This window comes from Epinephelus fuscoguttatus, linkage group LG9, assembly GCF_011397635.1.
Source record: "Epinephelus fuscoguttatus linkage group LG9, E.fuscoguttatus.final_Chr_v1".
NCBI lineage: Eukaryota > Metazoa > Chordata > Actinopteri > Perciformes > Serranidae > Epinephelus > Epinephelus fuscoguttatus.
The window spans coordinates 21,862,901-21,883,556 of NC_064760.1; the positions used below are offsets into that span (position 1 = coordinate 21,862,901).

General features: G+C 41.5%; 1 protein-coding gene across 3 annotated transcripts in view; it reads left to right on the forward strand.

The window, feature by feature from the left end:
• pcdh11 (protocadherin 11) overlaps positions 1-20,656 on the forward strand; it is a 165,898-nt gene that overhangs the window by 99,836 nt on the left and 45,406 nt on the right. For all 3 annotated transcript variants that reach the window (XM_049586015.1, XM_049586016.1, XM_049586018.1), the window contains one exon: positions 9,337-9,535. In XM_049586015.1, coding sequence (XP_049441972.1) covers positions 9,337-9,535 — 199 coding nt within the window. The remainder of the gene's footprint in view (positions 1-9,336; positions 9,536-20,656) is intronic.

A 20,656-nucleotide genomic window follows, 5' to 3' on the forward strand; every position in this document is an offset into this window, starting at 1 on the left:
GGTCTGTCACTATATGTTACATAAGTTACACTCACAATAACTCTGCGTCTCTCCCACATCGTCTTTTGTGCCTGACATTCACATATTGTTGCTATTTGTGAACCACAAAACCACAGTTTGATTTTAATGTTTTAACTTCAGTTTAAAGGTTCTGTGGGTTTGACGTTAAGACATCAGGGTTATGTCTAACAATTGTAAAAACCCATTTGTGATCTAAAAAAAAAAGAAGAAGAATATTTTAGAGATGAAACGTTTTCATCCAAGAGCGAAGATTGATCTATTCATCTTGTTCATGACTCCACTTGTTAATTTTTTTATATATCTTTCTGTGAAATTGCTTTGTTACTGCATGAATGTGTCTGAAAAGTTGTGCTTGAGGTTTTTAAGTTGCCTCGCATTTTTTTTTTCTTCCAAGTATGTATTATTTTATTTAACCAGCAGAAATGTGTTCTCAGATTCATATTTTTCCATTAAGAACAACAGCTTCTTCTCATCCCTTTAAATGATTCTTCTTTTTTCTCTTTAGCGAGGGTAGTTGTCATGTAAAGTTTTGCTGAGAGTGCCATGAAAATGTCTTAACTTTCAATTGTCTGTATTGTTGCTTGTTTAGGTGAAATATTTATTTCAGCCCAAGGGCACTGCACAAGTCATTGTTAGACACCATTAACATTAAATCCAATAGTGTTGCGGTATCTGACTGGCATACACTCTGTTTCCTTTTGTAGTGTTTCAGTTGTGTTTATCTTGCAGATCATGTCTGCACACAGTCACAGAGTTTGGTCAATGACAACAGGACTGTCAGAGTTCCTCCTGAACTTTGCACAATAATGTTTAAACTTTTTCAATTCGGCAGAGAATATCACTGCACACCACGGCTCGTGTGTTTAATCCAACACATCCTCACTCCCATCTCATTAAATGCCTAGCCTTTGGTCATTGCCCCTACGAGTCATTGTTCATGGACATTGTTCATGGATATGACGTGCAAGGTACCCTGGGTGCATTTGTTGTTGACGTTCTGGGACGCCGTGTCAAATACTGCCTGTTTCGTGCATTGTCTCCTTTCCAAATGTGCTTTAGTTTTGACTGGAAATTTACCATTTACATACAGTCTCTTTCAAAATAAAAGCACTACGTCAGAAGAACAGCGCGAATTCATGTTTTTTTTCCCCCCAACAACTAACGCATGTGGTTAGGTTTAGGAAAAAAGAACAGGGTTTGGCTATATATAATCTTACAGGACGCTAACACCCCACTCTTGTGTGAAATTCAGTGGGTGTTGGACCCCTCCCACCTGCCCTGCTTAGACTTTAGCCACCTTAACTTTCATTGTTGTCCCACCGTGTTTCCTCCTGACACTGCCGAGCACCGTTAAACTATAACAGCGACCAGCCACATATAATGCTGATGTTAAAGGACAGCTTTTTTGTCAGGGTCTGACGCCGCAAGTCGCTGCCAAAGCACCGGATTTTGACGACTCAAAATGAGACCAGGTTGACGCTCTAAGTACCCCTCTAGCATCATTTTTGGATGCTCAGAGATGGACTGTCAGTTTCTGCTACTTACATGAGCAGTGTCTTTTCAAAACTTCTGTTTGTACAGTTTCTGCTTGTTACATGTATATAGCCTCTTTTCAAAATAAACTTTAACCAGTGTAGGTTTACATCGCTTTTAGGTTCAGACAACAAAACTACTTGGTTAGGTTTAGTAAAAAAAGATCATGGTTGAGGTTAAAATATGTACATTTCTTACTAATGTCATGTGATATACTACATTATGTTGGTAAAATAACTCAATGTTGACTTTTAGTTTCAGACGGGACACAATCAGCAATCTACTGGGTCAAAGTCCTGTGTTTGTATGACGATATAGAGACCGATGTTTTCACTTTGCATCAATGATACTGGATCGTTGATCATTGAATAGATATACAATCTCGATTGAGGGATCTTTACACCCCTACCATGCACCCATCCTCTACCCCATCCTATGTGGAGTTTCTCACTCTTTACACTGTGTCAGTTGCTCAGAGCTTCTTATAATGACGCAGTTCGATGCGTCTTGTACCGATGCTTGAAGGTGCCTTGCCACTGCCACATATTGGCCAAGCGTAAATATTGTCGGGCTGTTCTCATGCATACCTCGCCTGGCAATCCACACCCAAATCTAGAAAGATTTAGGGTCTGGCTATGAGTAATGCAACTGGCCCAACTCGAGGGGTGGCACCAAGCATGCATTTGTAAATATCACTGCACGCAATTGGATAACACTACGACCAATCAGAACAATACACGGGGTGACGTATCCAGAGCTTAGCTACCAGCGGAGCTCACTGGTAGATTAGACTCTTGCCGTATCAGGTCGGCAAAACAGCAAAAACGTCCTTCTTGCAAAGGAAAGATTCGAGCGCCATCTTCTGTTCCTCTTATAGAGAAAAAGCCAAGTCTAACTCGTTCATTGTAACGGCCAAAGCCGTTTCAAACAGCTGGTGTTCATCCGTAGCCATCTTGCAGTGTTTACTGACTGATTCCAGACTTCGTCGTCGCAGCGCTGTCGTCATCTGTTCAGCTTGCCTCTGGCCCGCCTATATCAGATACACCCATGTGATTGGTGCAGCATCATTACTGATTGCCAGAGTGACTCGCTGATCAAATTCAAATTGTGCTCTCATGAGAACTCTGGATTTCCAGGGTAATGCATACTAGTATACCTATGAAAAGTAATGCACCACAGTTCACATATAACCCCCAGAATCATGAACCACCATTTGTATATTCATTAGAGATCATATAAGCCGTTGGATGAGGTTGTGCTGGACAAGTTCTGAGTGAGAACAGGTTGGTTTAGTCCTGAGAGCATTCCCACATTATCAGTCTAATGTTTCTAATATCATTTTATATGGATTTATAATACAACAGACATATCTGTTGCTTCTATATTCCTAAGCCATTATATTTTTTTATCATCTGCTAAGAAAGCATTACAGTTTTTTAGTGTTCAAAAGAACATTACAGTTCAGTGTAAGACCCTGCTTTACTAGGACTGGAGAATATAACTAGCACTGACATAGTTCATGTTGCACAGAGAAGATCATCGTAGCATATGACTCAGTAACAGATGAAATTGATAAAAAAAAAAGAAGCATTTGATTTGTCAGAAATCACCCAGTTATCTCTCAACCCACTTGCTACAATCACCTCCTTCTTGCATGTTCCCGCTAACTCATCATTTCACACACAGTGGCATATCACCTCACACATAATAGGCTGCGCTGGAACAGCATGTACAAAGAGAAAGGACACACCCACAAAATCAAATCACCAACAGATTTTTTTTGTGGATGCTGAAGAATCTTGACATGAAGCAAAATAGGGACAGCGTTTTGGGGGATAAAAACCTCGCTGTTGCTGTTTTTTTTATTTTATTTTTTTTCCTTCCACATGTGCGACTTGACAAATCACCATCTCCTCTCAACAGATTTATGCAGGTCTAGGTGTGCCCGCAAGCTGATCCTTATCTGAAATGGCAGAGCCCATCTCCCCTGATTCACTCCTAAGTGGTCCCTGTTTATCACTCAAAGTAAGGTGGTTGTCAGCCAAGTCCTTCTCTGTGCTGCACTGACTTCTTTGCTATTTCTAGAGAGTGGTAGTCGGGGGAAAGAGTATATAATAATAATAATAAAACTCAAAGAGCTGTGGCCGACCAAAGGACAAGGTTGCAGCCACTTGGTCTCTCCTCCCTTCATATCTACAGACTTCTAATCCTGTAACCCGTGAATCCAGCCCCATCTGCCTATTGTCTGGGTGGTTACCAGAGGGAGGGTTTTTGGATTGGCTGGCTTGTTATATGGTAGAACTTGGCACGCATCTCTCCTGTTCATTTTATCTCTGTGTACATACTTCTCAAGGCAGTGTTTTATCTGGCTGAACGGGCTTTGTTTGTTCTTGATATCTCTTACCACAGCTTGTCTTTGCTTTATGGATTTCTGGCAGCTTCTTTAAATAAGTGATAATGCTTAGCAAAACACTCACCTTGACTCCTCGGTGAGTGTTTGTTTTTGTTTGTCATGTTTGTCTTTCAACATTAATGTTTCATTCACATTAGTCCCTCCTACTGCGGGCGAAACTTTTATTTATTTAAGACCCATTAATGGTATTTAATTGTAATTAATATTGCAGCTCTAAACGACTTTGTATTGAGTGCATCGTGAAATCAAATTAGGCTTTTCTTAACATCTGGCACCAACTTGAATGGCCTTGAATAAACAGCAGCCTAAAAATGAAGACACTCCCTTATGCAAAATGATTATGTCCTAATTGTCACGGACAGCTGTTTGTTCTAATAGATTCTGGATGCCATTGTTGGAGCAAGTTTCCAATAATTAGAGTCATGTGGAGAGGAAGCATGCTTTTTGTAGAGCTGCCAAGCTCCCATAAGTGGGCTCTTTCTTTTGCTGGAACCTGGACTTTGCTTTTTGCGTGCATCCTCCAGTAATTTGAGAAACAGCTGCCAACGCTGTTTGAGAACAAGTAGATATTTGGACTACTTGAAAGCGTGGGCAAACATGGCACACAGAGCTATATGATTTTGCCAACAAGGTATTCGTCTCCTCCCTGTCTTAGAAAATGAATAAAAACCTGCACGAGAAGTGGGGAGGAAAAAAAACACTCCTTTCTATGCAGAACCTTAGAAATATACCTCATCACTTGGCAGCAGACGATGTCACAACACATGCAGTAAAAACAAGATTAATTTCAAGGAGTCCTGCATCGTATATTTGTATACGGTTCAGGAATTAGTGCGGTGTGTGCGAGCAGATAACTCTCTTCTTTCTTATTTTCCTACTAAATAAAAACAGCAACAAAAAAAGCTCTTGTTTTTGAGTTGTTATCTCACACCAGTTGAAGGTTGTTTTTTTTTTCTGTTTGTTTCTTTGACTGCGTGCCCTTTTTCCACTCCTTTTCTCCTTATTTCTTATCAGTCTTTTACTTACTACCATATACTCACACAAACACACACACAAACACACACACACACACACACACACACACACACACACACACACACACACACAGTGATTTGTGGCCTCAGGATCTAGATGAATCAAGTAAATAGAATATTTAGCTAGCTGTTTCAACATCACAGCGTTTAAAACCACTCAGTTGTGCTTTCAGGGTGCTAATTGTGTGGATTTAGGTTAGTCAACCCTCTCTGATAGTTTTTAAATGAAGCTTTTTGTGCACTTGGTTTTTGGCAGTTTGTCCTTCATTAGTGCCAGACTTTATTTCACTCTGCCTCTCTCCTATTTCCCCGAGCCTTATTTAGTCTTATCAAAGAACAATAAGTGCTTTATCTACGCACTATAGTGGCTAAGGAAAAATATGTTCGCACGGAGACATCACCTCCTCCCGAGCTTAAAGGAGCATGTGTTAATGATGTTTTTAATTCAAGACGTGCATATTGCTTTTGTTGTTACAGCGATGAGGAAAATCAAGATAGTAATTTGCGCTCCAGTTGTATTTGCTCTTGACAAAAAAAAAAAAAAATTCTTATCAGTTTGAATAATGGGACGAATAAAATTCCCCGCAATAACTGAAGCTGAGGGCGTAATTATGTTTTATGCGTTTTATGCGGCTATACAGTGTGATGCAGTATGATGCTACTCAGGGAGTCATGTGAAGACATGAAATCAAGCTACAGTATATATCACTGCGACAATTTTTACCGTTATTACCTCAAAGCCCAGTCTGATCTCCTCACTCCTCATTTTTGTTCTTTGTCAAACTCAAAGGAGAGGATATAAAAAAACAAAAATAAAAAATGAAATCAGTGGTATCTACAGATTACCCACTGTTCCTCACAATATGAATGATTGCAACCGTGCGGTTTGTTTGCCGGTGGAATGTCTGCTAACATGTTAGCAGACATCACTGCACACACACAGGATGTGTTTTCTTTTTTAGCTCCAAAGAAAGGTCGCAACATGAACTTCTGTAAACCACCAGAGAAATCAAAGAGGCCTGCACCTTTCAGAAGAAAATGCCCACACTCCTGTGATCCCCAAGACTTTACAAATCAAAGTCTCAGCCTCCACACACTTTTCCACTTCTTTTGTGTCTAAACTGGGTGAGAGGGAAAACTAGGACATAGTTCAACCTGTTAATACACATCCCATCTATTATCAGGACGGGAAGTCTCAATTATAAATCTTTTAGTCGGTTTATTATCCGAGAAGTAATTCGCCAGACTCAACAGGCCAGAAATCATTTTTGGGTTATGAGGTCACCGTTTCAATTAGTCCCCAGGATGCAATTTTAGCATATTGTCCGACTAAAAGCAGGTAAAGGTGATGGATGCAGTGCTGGTCGTGTAACAACAAGGCTTGATACAATTAGGCGAGGATTTCCCTTGTAAATGCCGTCTCACAGTACTCATTCACCCATAAAAGAGCATTGTTGTCACCACTCATGATGATATTAATAATCTTTGTTTGTCAGTGGTGCTGTGCCAAGACTCTATTTAGGAGCGGAGAGAACACCTATAAAGGATACTTTCTCTAGGTGCTTTGCATCCCTGGCACGACAGGATGTGATTTTAAATACCTCTCTCTGGTGGCCAATAAATGAATCAGTGTTTTGATAAGAAAACACAAAAAAGAAAGTGTAGCAGTAACATAGGTTAGGGGTCAAACTTTGAATTGATGGTGACATCAGTTCAGTGACTCACTAATTCTTCTCACAAGGTTGGTCAATTCAGCAGCATGAGAAAAAAAAACAAAACACATTTCTCACTAAGCTGCTGTGATGTAGCCCTGCGGATAGTTTTATGTGCTCCGGTTTTAAGATTTCTGTCCTCACCTTGATGCGATGGAGGCAAAATAAATGCTCAAAGCACTGAAATATTACATTTTAAAAGATTCAGCAACAATGGGTCTCTCCAGAGGAAATGTCCTTGTTCCTCTGGACAGACCTCACCGGGAACAATTTGTATTGGAGCTACTCTCTACTGCAAAAGTAGTCTCTATCAAAACTTTTCTCTTTGTGTTTTCTCAAAAGCAGCGTGGGTACTGTTTTCAGGAAAGAAACATCACTGTTGATTTTTTAAATGCCATTTATCAATGCTGTGAGCACCATAAAACCTCATTCATCTTCTTTGTATTTGGAGTGGAAGCAGAAATCTCAGAGGTGGATACAGTAGAGCCCCCATAAATGTGTCATAGGGGCCAGATAGGGCCACTGAAAATCTAGCAGCGGCACACCAAAAGGAAGATATTGAAAACTATGCCAATATGGGGAGCTAGTAAATGGACTAATCACTCAAAGCGTCACATTCACCCATTCATGGCTAAGGCTACTGTACAAGGTGCCACCTGCTACTCAGTTTTTTACACACTCACACACTGATGAAACAGCCATTTGAGCAATTTGGGGTTAAGTATCTTTCTCAAGGATACTTTGACATGTGGACTGGAGGAGCCGGGGATTGAACTGCTGACCTTACGATTTGTGGACAACCTTCTCTACCTTATGAGCCACTGCTGCCTACATACTGATATACTTTGGTTTCTTATTTTACAGTTAATGTCACAGATTATTTGATGTGCCTCATACCAGGACAGTTAGCATTTTGAGCTCTATGACAGTCCTCCTTTAAAGTGTTATGTATCTGTACATGTGTTAGACGATTCGTTGATCTTAAAATAGGCTGGTTTTCCTTTTTCTTAAAAAGACAAATATACAGCTTTAATTTGAAGGAGTACATTGATTATAAGAAGCATTTACTGGGAACAAGCCTTCTCAAGTTTAAGGGAGACTCGTGAGGACCCACAGAACCCATTTTCATCAGATATCTTGAGGAGTTCAAGGGACCCCTTTGTTGTTCCCTCGCCGAAATTTAGCCTAACTCTGGAGCGTTATTTAGCCCAATTCATGGTTGGTACCAGTGGATGCCATAAGTGGTCTATAGTGTCACAACATACCACAACCTTTGCGCTAGCCTAAAATGAGTGAGTGCACTACAGTCTCTTAGGGTGCTTTCAGACCTAGAGTTGTCTTGTCTGAATCAGGGACAAATTTTCTTACAAAGTTGCATAATTGCAGAGAGTTGGTTCGTGTTCTCACGGCAGCATTTACAAGCGGACCAGATCAAACGCCTTGTGCCAGAAAGCTGCTCTTGATTGGTCAGAATTTCCATGCGGGAAAAATCCAGGAAGTAAACAAAATGTTGAAGAAGAGTACACTTGCAAGATAAATGCGACACTTTGTAATGTCACAATGGAGGGACAACTACGCAGGTTGATTTTAGTGCTGCTCATCGTGGACTATATTGCTGTCATTGTTCATTTTAGTCAAACCATACAGTTTGAAAACGAGGCGCGGCTCCAACTAGAAAACAATGTTTTGATGCATTGGATGTGCTGAATGTGCATATTAAGGCAGTACAGGAGGAGGCGCACATTAATAATCCTCCAGGACTGTAACATGCTCATGTTTAACACAAACAATGTGTCATGTGACTGCAGTTGGTTCAGATCCAGGTCGGAACACGTTCTCACCACAAACGAACCGTACCAGAGTTCATTTGTACCCGGACTGAGACCACCTCTTCAAGAAGGTCTTGGTGTTGTTGTTCTGGTGCACACCCGAGTGTGATTGCTGTGTTCACACCTGCCCAAACGGACCGCACGTAGGGGGCAAACAAACTTGAGTTTTATTTAACTGAACCAAACAGGGCAGGTGTGAAAGCACCCTTAAACACAGTCATGTTGGCCTTCAGTTGTTTTCACCATCCCTCCATTGTGACATTAGAAAGTGTCACATTTATCTTGCAAGACTCTTCTTCAACGTTTTGCTTACTTCCTGGATTTTTCCCGCATGGAAATTCTTCCGATACCAGCTGTGGTATCGCGGAACATGGCTCACCATGGCCCCCCCCATGAGGCACCATTGGGTAGTTATTTCTAAACCTAGACATTTTTTTTTATTTGTCATTTCTGCGTGAACTTACCCTTCTTTTCAACACTGAAACATGTCTTTACTTTGAGACTAGCAACACATTTTAGAGCCCTTGAAGAAATGTTGCTCAATAATTAAATGAAGTATGTTTGGTATTTGGCCCCTCTTGAGCTCTTGGTCCGTAGAATTAACTTAAGTCTTTAGCTGTGACCTACAGGACAACAGAACTGGCTCTCAGACTTATCATTTAATGGTTTATTGCATTCTCACCCGCACTACGCTGCTGTACTTTTCTTAAGTTGTATTCTTCTGACACTTTTCAGGCATTTTAAACAGGGCAGAGTTTCTAACAGTACATTTCTTGTTTGTTGGTGTGCTCCAGACCCAGCGCCGCGTGACGTTCCATCTTCCAGACGGTTCCCAGGAGAGCTGCAGTGACAGCGGACTGGGAGACCCGGAACCTAGCAGCACGGCCAGCACCACCCAGCCTCTTCCCCTCAGCTTCCCCCAGGAGGAGTACTATGAGCAAACATCACCTAACAGCCGCACCGAGGGAGACGGGAACTCAGACCCTGAATCTAGTGAGTACTGAATTTTTTTTTTTCCCCCTCAGACAGCATGCAAATCTATTATTTTGTGTTTCACATTTTTATCTTGTTTTTTTTTTCTTGTGATTTCTGAGGCTGACACTCCATAATGCCATTTACAAGGTGCCATCTGTGTTTTTAGACAGTAAAATAATTTACTGAGATTACAGCTGTGGTTTTTTGTAGAAACAACACAGCCTTGCAAACATTTAATAAGACACAATTTCCTGTCAGATAACTACTAACAAGCTAGTTACACATCACGTGTTGTTTTCTATACATGTTGTTTTTGGGAGGTCATTCTTTAGACAAGTAGGACAACACTGTGGGGCACCAGGAGTCAACCAAGTACTGTGTGTGTCAGTGTGAGTTGAGATTTGAAACCAGAAACCATCCCAGTCATATTAGAGATGCAAATAAATTGGATTGGATCAAAACGTTGTCAGGGGAGTGCAAAAATAATATTAAGTGTGCGACTTGTACAACGGTGCATTCATTATCGACAATTAATTTAGTAAGGCTGGATTTTGTAAATGCTGTCCAGTGCTGAGCTGCACGACGTAAGGGGAATTATACCTCTGAAGTTGGAACTCTGTTGCTGAATTTATTCAAATGATTCACAAGACAGCTGTCACTGTATGGCTTACTGCCCAATGATGTTCTCCATAAAAAGCCCCATTGAACGCAGGCGTGCACAACTCCTTCCTCATACATATACAACAGATTTAAAAAAAAAAAAAAAATCATTGCTGAAATAACTAGCTGATGGGGAAAAAGAAGTATGCTTAAGACACACCACAAAGGACTCAGGGTTTTTCCACTAGTGCTAGTGTAAATCCAAAGCATGTGCACCAGCAGCATGCCAATGATGCTGCTGAAATGATTTTGCTCCACCTTAACACGAACAAGGCTATTCTGAGGCCCCTATCCCTGTCCTTGTCACATACCAACCCCCCTCCACTTGGAGCTGGGTATTCTAGTCCTGGTGGGTTCGATTTTATTTTCTGGAAGTAACCCTGCATCATATATTGCAGGCTGGATCGAGGCTCAGATCGGTGCAGACCTTCACTCCTCCTGTGGCCCGTGTGTATCATTGCTAGAAATGCTTTAGCCATTGCATGGAGCTACCTGTCAAAAAAAACAAGTCTGATGTTTTTTTTTTCCATCTAGCAGGAAAAAAATCTACAGGACAGGGAGAAATAGATTGCTTCGCATACACCTACGTGCAGTATAGCCATTGTGTCATAGCCGTAAGTGAGACAACAGTCCTTGGTGCATCTGCCTCCCCAGCAGCTGCGCTGACAGGTCCGGGGCTCGGGTGTCAGTGTGAGTGTGATTGTGAATGCATTTGTTAGACATTAGACAAGATGGGTGACATCCCGGCGATGGCTCCCCGTTCATTTACATGCAAAGGTCCGTCCCGTGTGTGATTTTTCTATTTTTGATAAGGGGATATTGCAAGTTACAGCAAGAAATCAGCTGACCTCCACGTTCCCTCACACACATATCTGCACACCAGGCACGTGTCTAAACACACATGCAAACACATACATCTAATGATCAAACCTCTCCTTCCCCAGCTGTTCTCTTTAATGTATTCACCACGGTGACAGCAGTGATTCATATATGTGATTCATTCACACACACAGGCAATTGCTCATCATCGCATTAATATTCAGTGACATAAACATCTCATACTTCATAAACTTACTCAAATACTGCACTTATTACCCACTTTCCCTCTGCGGTAATATTTGTTGAAGTGGATTAGTTTTAGATAGAAGACCATGCTAATGTAGTAAATGCATGTGTACTTTTAAAAATTGCTGCATTGAAAATCAGAGCGAGAGTGTTAACAGACTAACTGAGAGTGTCATATTCAGCCTTATATTAGTCGTTGGTTATTAGAAAAGTCATGATAGTTATTTGACCACAAAGCCCCTTGTAATGCTCCGTTGTAACCTTATCACTCCGAGTGGTATTTAAGTTAATATATTTCTTGTTATAAAGGTAAAAGCAGGCAGTACCTGATCGTATTTGATGGTTGTGTAAACACTGCATGAGAAGTGATTTGATTAATTTTACGTGCATATATATTTCTCCTTATGAAATATACGCAGCGTTCAGATACTTTCCTTCCCACACTGCTGAGGAATCCAAGAAAAGTCCACATTTGATATTGGTGTAATTTAAGTAAATACACTTTTCACCCCATATATTTTCACCTCCACCCAAGAAAGTTCTTTCATTTGCTGTTAGATGCTGCTGATTTAACACACACGCTCGCACACACACGCTCGCACATCATTTGAAGACAGAGTGAAAGTCGCCTGACTCATCCGGCTCCATTTTCTCCTCCCAGAAGTTTAAAGATAAACTCTGACTCTGTGCCGCTCAGTTCAAAAAGAGAGATGGATCCTGCGCGTGTTGACCGTCTCAGAGATGAGTGCGTTGGTGACAGAGGGGGGGCCTAAGATGGATTAGATATGGTTTTATCAATGAGCACCAGGCTGGCATGGCGGTGGCAATCTCTTATCACGTCGACTGAATTTGTAAAGCAGAAAGAACAAGGAGGAGTGGAAAGAGGGGAGAGGAGATGGAATGACTCCAAGTGAAGAGGAGGAAATAGAGCTGAGAGATTGAAAGACTCAAGTCGGCGGAAAGGGAGAATTTCAGGAGTCAAACGTAGTATTGTTTTGTAAAGGTGCTTCAGCTCGGACCTGAATGTCAACTTGTGCTGAATAATTGTCTGTGCCAAAGGCAAGCCATGTGGCCTTCTTATGACAATGAATTTCTCAACTCCTCTTTAAACCTGCATCTTTATTAGACCACCCACTCTTGAAATAAAGTTCATATGACATTTTATGTTTCTATTATTTATGAGTTAGGCGGCTGTTCATTTTATGGGCTCTTGCTTCCCCCTCCAGGCTTACTTCACCACCCGCCATCAGTCTTTGTGCTGTCGCCTCTTTTGTCACACATTGTTCCAAAGGTTTTGATATTTCCTCCTCTGTCTCGACAAATAGATAAAAGCTGCAAATTAATGTCATTAGCATGTGTGTTTTTAGGTCCAACCCCCATACGTCTGACAGCTGGCTTTTACAGAACTACACATCCAGAACAATTAGGCATGATGAATCGTACCTGTCCCTTTAGGCCAAATTGCAACACTTCATCAAAACATCAAAAACAGGAATGCATAATAATATGCGATGCATCTCTCCCCGCGAATAAGGAGGATGCACTGTTTCAGTTTTCTCACATAGTGACTCAGTGCAGTTTTCAGCACAGTTTTACAAAAGCTTCGCCTTCTAGGCATCAGTAGTGACTGGCTTTTCCCTGGATTCACTAAGCACACTGTTTAAGTGGAATACTAAAAGCTCCCAGTTGATGAAAATGCCATTTTTGACCCATCTTATGTCCTGTGGATTTTGTTGTTGTTGTTGTTGTTTGTAATAATAATAAGCATTGGCCTTGTTCTGAGTGAAGTGACTGCACTTGTGATCAGTTAAGTTTTGTTGACATCGAATAATTAAATCCTGTGTTTTGTATTTTATTTTTGTGTATTTATTGATTTTGAACAGCTTGATGTTAACTTAATGATGTCCTGGATTTTTTTTTTTTTTTTTTCCCCTGAATGATGGGAATCATCATGTCACGAACAGCAAACAGAGTTAAGCCCTCAGACAAAGTGCAGCAAAGTGGGAGCAAATCCCTGCGTCTAAATCCTCCACATTTTTCAAACAATACACAATTTTGTTCTCCGGACGATTTGTAATATACTTATTTCTTTCTCCTGTTGTCGGAGCCGAGGGATTTAGGAGCTTGCGCTTTTGCCCACTTACAAGCAGCTCACTACAGGCAGTTTTGAAGCAGTGCATTAGTCTCTGGAAGAGACATGAAAAAAAGCCGTACAGTATAGTGCCGTATCTTAATCTGTGGCATATGGCTTTCAAATGACCAGCTTACACCTTGTCTGTCTAAGATCTAAATCTGCTATTAAAATAAGCCAATCCTTTTTAAACACTGCAAGTATAATAAGATTAGAGTTTGAACCATGCTGCACAGTGTATTACGAAACTACACTTTTTTTTCTTTATTTTAAAAAAAAGGGAATTACTTTGTCAAATAACAGATTTTAATCAGTTATTTTGTTTGATATTTGAATTAATTTTCGCTCTGTGTAATGTTGTGTCCGAGGCTTTTATAGCACATTATATAAGTCCTGATGCCAGTCGACAAATAATCTGATTAAAGGCTTGCTGGGTTCATACTTTGTGGGGGTTACGTTCCCAACTCTTTGATTTCTGTAGGTCCAAAATTTTCATAATAGCTCTCAGACTGAGTTTCCAGTTGACTGATTTACAACTGCCCTTTTTCATGTCTTTGGAAAAGGCCACTTGACTTGATCTAGTGTGCAGGGACCACTTGAATTTTTAATACTTCTCAAACCTCCGACTTCACCCAGTACGTCTGGCCGCCAATACCAAGCCTGCGCTGAGACTGGAATTCAACTGTCTAGACACAATCTGCCCATGAATAAGGGGATTTCATGAGGAAGCATGGAAAAAAAAGTAGGTTGGATGTGACTGGAAGTCCACGACTAAGCAGGACCAGCCTCTGTGCAAAACTGTACATTTTGTCGTACATGCCAGTAGTTTAGCACATCATTATGTGACGGCAACAACGCCATAGTGTTCAGTACAGTTAGCTGCATTAATTATTCATATGAGTCCAATCTCAGTTTCACTTTGAGGGTTCTCATATGCAATTAGAAGTAATGAATGTGCTTCTTAATTACATTCATTTGTGCAAATTTCCATTCCCCATTGAATTTTTCTGTGGAAACATTGTGACACTGACCAATGGCATATCATTTGCAATGTGACTAAATCCATTCAGCATAGAACAATTAGCTGTAATTAGTGTTACAATGTCATCAGCGACCAGGGGGAAAGACTAAGCTGACATGCAAAGGAGAAGAGGACCCTTGTTCAGAGAGTTTAAAGTCCAACATTGAAGCAAGATCCAGATAATTGGCTGACCACAGGTTAGCAAGATGATGAACTGCTGTAAGACTGTAAGGCTTGATTTTTTCCCCCAACTTTTATGCATGTAAAGTTAGCTGAGCAGGCATTCTCTTTGATTTGATTTGCCCCTCTGCACATTTACACACTTAGCGCAACCTTTTACTCCCGCCAGCCCGTCTCCTCATCTGCTGCTGACAAATGAGCAGCTTCACTAAAGTAATTAAGAATGAAGTGCCTTGCTTAAGGGTACGTCACCGGTGAATGTTGAGAGACGGGGAGGAAGCATCTCTCATTCATTTCACGTCATGACCTTACAAATTGTCATGTTATCAAAGATATTCTGTCTGCGGCGTGTATATTTAATTCATGCCGCACATAAAATGGTAATGCAGCCGATTCCTTTTCTTGCAGTTATCCCCACAATCTACAAGATAACTTCTTCAAACTCCTTTTTTTTCACATCATTTGCACCAGTTTGCTGCTCGCTATATATTCTCCCTCATATAAATAAATAAAAGCCTTTGTGCCTTCTGGCTCCCAGAACTTTTTACAGCTGCCCCAGTGGGCCTGCAACAGAGCTAAATGAAGCAACAGTGAGTATTAACCTACATAGATTGGACCTTTCCTTTTAAGATGATTTTAGATTTTTTTTTTTCCCCCTCTCTCCTTTTTTTGACCGCCGGGGGGTCTACAGCTGAGTCAGAAGGGGATTTAGATGGACTCATCTGTATCCTTCTCAACCGATTGGGATTTGGTAGAAGTGCTCAGTTCTCAGAGGTGAGGTGGAGGGGAACCCTTGTTTTATCTGGTTCAAATGCCACACCAGTTGTCTCGGAGAGAGAGAGACGAGCTATTGATCTAGAGGAGTCAACTCAGCTCGCAGAAATCTCTCTCCACCCTCCTTCAAACGACTGAGGAGTGTCATGTTAGAAACCTCCTTTTCCAGAGTATTAGGCCCCTTCTTTGTTGCCCTGCCAAAGTCTTCTGTGAAGTTGAGACAGGAGCTTTCTGGTACAATCATCCCGATCTCAACAGGACAAGCCGGGGAAAAGATATTAAAAGATTTCGGGACAATCAGAGCGTGGCATTCATAGTTTCCATACCACTGGAAATGCTTCAATGTTACGACCACAAGAAAATAACACATAATGGAACATGAAGATATTACAGCGCTTAGAGCTGACTTAGAAACTGATTGAAACGGGCAAGCAATGTTTAGACTTAATACATAAAACCCAGCACATTATAGCCCCATTTCCACTGAGCATTATGGTACAATATAGTTCGGTTCAGTACCCTTTTTTATCGTTTCCACTGTGAAAAGTTGTGGATGGCACCAATCAAACCGTTCTGTACTGTCCCCGTGTTTGGTCCCCCCTCTGTTGGGGTACCTAGCACACAGATCTGGTACTAAAAGGTGGAGCTGTGAACACTGCAGTCTGATGATTGGTCAATATAGGACGGTCACTCTGCTCAGGGCTGAGCTGTGGCTGGTTTTGAGGTTCATGTAACCACTGTTCATACCGTGGAGAGTTTTATTAGTAAACTATGAAAGGATGTTTTGTTGCCTCTTGCAGCAGCTGGCCTCGGAGAAAAAATAATTTAATTCACTGGGCCGACTGCCGGCGACTTTTAAGGTGGAACATTAACTTGTATTGTTACTCAATGCATGAGGTGACGACATGAATCAATCAACACACCTTAAATTTCACTGTGACAACTTTGACCATCACTCACTAGTCATGAGTGGATCTCCAAGCATTTATTTATATCAATTTCGACAGGGTTACGTGAACGGCACATACTCGAATCTTCACTCTGAGAAAAAAGAAAGCATCGTGGAGCATTGTTCCTGTGGGCTCCGCCAACACTAAACCCCTGAGCTTGCCTGAGAAGGACTAAATACACAAACCTGCTTTATTTAAATATCCCATGGAGAGAGACTCTCACTGCAGCCTGTTTTATTGTGTTCATAAAATGTCGGCGTGGACGATAAACAATGTGTAGACATTCCATATGAGGAAATATAGTGAGCACTGGATGGAGCAGTGAGTGACAACAACCCTGCCCACATTTATGAGTACTGTTTGCGGTGGAAACGCTAGGGACTAGGTACCATGTCTGAAGGGTTACTTTTGGTTCAAAGATACCATACTGAAAGTGTTTGGTGGAAAAGGGGCTTATGAGTGACACTTTTTTAGTATCTATTTTTAAACTTAGCTGTGCTGCAAGAGAAGAAACTCACAAATTAACCTTTTTTAATTAACCTGTAGTTTTTTTATTTTACTCAACTGTTTTAAGAGATTAAATTACTTTTTTAAATGAGGAACAGATTTGTTTTTGTTGCCAAAGCATCATTTCATACTTTTATTTCAACATTTTGTTTATGCTCCAGTGTGCCTAGCAAGATTTTTTTTTTTTTTTTTTTTACAGGAAAACAGGAAAGTTGGCTGAACACACCGTGTTCAACTGTCCAAAAGTTGCTTCTTCAAAATCTGCCCAGCAGCACTGTGACTTGAGTGGGCTTTTGAAAGACCTGTACAATTAAAATACTCATTCTGAAGTTGTTAACATGTTCAGTAAGTCTTGTGTCTGGTTTGGGAAGGGATCAATAGCTGCCAAGTTTGATCCTGTCTCTGGACAATGTGTTCTGAACTCGGCAGGGATAGAGAGAGACTTCAAACAAGGATGGAGGCTCAAAGGCCCCAGCCAGCAATTCACTTTGTTCCATTTCACTGACTCTGTGATTCCTAAACTGGAATATGGCTCGGACTGCATATTAAACCTGTGAAATGCTGGGTTCAGGAAAGGTGAACTACTTAGGTCCTTGATCCTATGTAGCTGATATGATCAATCACAAACAACAACAACACAGATGAAATGAAAAAAAAAATGGGCAAGGCATTTATTGGATGCTTATAGTGTCGTTGGCATGTGATGCCAAAAGCGATGCATCAGATATTTTTATCCTTGTTTAATTCAATCTGCTTGCAATCAAGCAGCCAGGAAACATTATGAAGTCAGAGCTCCTCAGATCTTTTTTTTTTTTAACTCACTCGAACTATTAAACTTTGAAGAAATCTCACCGCAGATCTGGACACCGCAAACCTCCCAACAATTCTCAAGCACCACGCTGTCCTTTCAGTGCGATGAGCTGAGGTTATACCTGTCTGAAGGAGCAGAATCTTTCACTCCCCTCAGAAGCAGGAGGAAAACATGGGAAGCTATAAAATATAGATGCGCTTATGTTTTATTCAAGGCCATTTGTTATAGATAGCTTTTTACAAAAATCCCACTGCTTTTCATTTTTAGTTTGAGAGCTTGTGTTTGCATTAACATCTTCCCCTGCAATTTCACTGCTGCTGTCCCTCCCAGCAACCCCACCCTGCTCACACAACATGTATACTAACACACACACTGTACACACTGTATACACTGTACACACCCGCAGTTCAAACCTGAAGCATTGCCTGTTTCGTTTCCAGTGTCTTGGCAACACACCTTTGAAACAGGGATGGGGTTTGTTTTCTTTGGCTTTCAAACAGATAAATACTGTAACATTGTGTATGTCATGTATATAAAAACGTGTGAATACAAAGTCTCCTGATTTGGGGTGTTATATAATTCTGTCGCGAGGTCAGAGGTCAGCCTGCTTCATATTTCCATAAAGCCATTACGCTCTGGCTTGGAGGTGTTGTATTTCCGTATAACCGATGGCATGGTTTATTGTTAACAACTGCATTAGCGAGGCTGAGACGGGGTTAGAGGAAGTGCAACTCTCTCCCTCCTTCTTTCCCTCTCACCACACGCTCTCCATCTCTCCTTCCATCCCTTCATCCCCCCTTTAAGATATAGCGCCACAGACAGATTAAAATGCATGGTCTCATCCCTTTCTCATTTTTCACATGCAGTCGGTCTCAAGGATAAGGATGGCCTCTGCTCAGAAGGACTTATTGACCAAAATAACTGTGCATCAATATGTCTCCTGAAGGCTGAGCGGACCACAGCATCACAGGGGTTGTATTTTCACCAACTCTCTCAGCCTTTAATGTTATTGACCTGGGCTGTCCTGATATGCTGCAGAGCAGCATGGCAGGCTAGAAACATGCAATATGGAAAAGGCATTTTTAAAGCTTCATTGTCCTATAAAAACAACAAAAAGAGCACATTTATTGATGCATGAGAGTAAAATGAAAGTTACAAGTATGTTGACGGACAAGAAAAAGGAAAAAAAAAAACAAGGGAGATTTGCTCGGGGAACGGCATGCTGTGACCAATGTAAAATGATATTGCTGCCTTTCTCTGGCTTATTTTTCAATGAGAAATCACTGTGAGATAAACTGCAGTTTTGATGAGATTCAATTTACAGTGATAGCCGCAGTATTGCTGCAATGACATCAATGATATGATGACAGACGGCTACAACTATGATGCCATCTGCCTATATTTCACGTATTAGCATATTTCAAGTAAAATGTGTCATTCACGAGAAATGCAATATTTTCCTGTGAAATCATTAATTTTACAAGCAGGGGCATAAAATTGCAATAAATCTCACGTATAACACTTTTCGCGCACACACACCCTCTCGAAATTCTGATGAAGTTACCAGCAGTTAATTCAATTGGTTGGAATATAATAAAGCATGCAGGTTACAGTACGTTTTTAATCTGTTTCCTGAGTTATACCGCTGTGATTTAATCCAGGTGGTGAATGCGCACCCATGAACAGGATTACTCCCCACTGTGCTATATAGGGTCCAATCCCCACCCGATCAATGTATGCGCTGACTGGTTGATAAATTGGTATTCATGGACAAATGGATCACTTCAGAAACCACTCACAGGCTGGTAACGCTGACAAATGGAGTGAGAGTGTGGAGAGGGAAGGAAGAAGGACTTGTGCTGAATGAGCGCAGGAAGAAAGAGAAGGAAGAGGATGTGGTTTTTCACATGGGATATGCTGAGGGAGGAGATTCTCAGGTAGGCCCTGCAGGACATGTTTGGCCTAACGGAAAATGACAGGGGGCTTTTGAGGGTCTTGACACTGAACACATAAGCCCGGTTGTTGTTTACCCTCCTCGGCAAGCGAGCCGAGGCATTCATCACATTCGCCGTGGTCAAGTTCGCGAGGCACTTCTGCCTGGGCTCCTCGCGAAGCATCTGTGGGGACCTCAAGGCAATGTAGCACTCGTGAGGTCAGTCAGCTGTCTGCCATCCCATGCAGAAGCAGAAGCAGACCTGGTGCTCAAGCCTCGCCAGAAGCTCTTTGGAGCAGGCAGGCAGACTGTGTCCCTTTGTCCCTGTTTCCCCCAGACACCTGCGTGATTGCATTGATTTGTCCTGATTTCATTTAGCCAGGGGTCCCGCTGGATTTCAAGTGTCAAACATCTGTCATACAGAGGCTCCATCATGCCGACTAATTCAGCACTCTCACAGAACTGATTGTGAGTATGCAATGAGAACTGGAAGAACGAAAGTCAAATGGCATATTTCCAATATTTTGTCGGGAAATTATATTTTTCCAGTTTCTAAAATATCTTTCTTTTTTTTTTTTTATTTGGTAACAGTGGCGGCTAATGTTTTCACAGACATGAATCTGGAATCGTTGGATGTATCCCTTGGTGTTCATTTCAGATAGAATGGCAAGAAAGGGAAAGAAATACACAGTGAAAGAAAGATTGTGTTAGACAGAGCGAGTTCACAGTGTTAGCAGAAAATAGACTGGAACGTCTCCTGAAGCCAGTTACAGGCAGCAGCAGCAGCAAAGTCTTTGTTATGATAAAATCAGGGACCTCTGCGAACATGCCCTTGATTCTGCAGTTGGCTTAACTCGGCAGGTCACCAAGGGGAGGCAGATGTTGTCTCGAGGCATGTCCCACTGCCTCGGCGAGGGCTCCGGCTGGTGTCGCTGGGCTTACAGGTGCAGAGGGGATGGTGCATGGTGGACTGGGGGGGTTGGAGGTGCACTAAGCCGTCGCTCAGCCGCCACAGGCCAGCTCTGGGGATGTTGGAATGAGCGGATATGCTCATTTTGATCCACTGAGGTATAATAATTGATGATCAGCCCTGCTGTCGCATCTGGG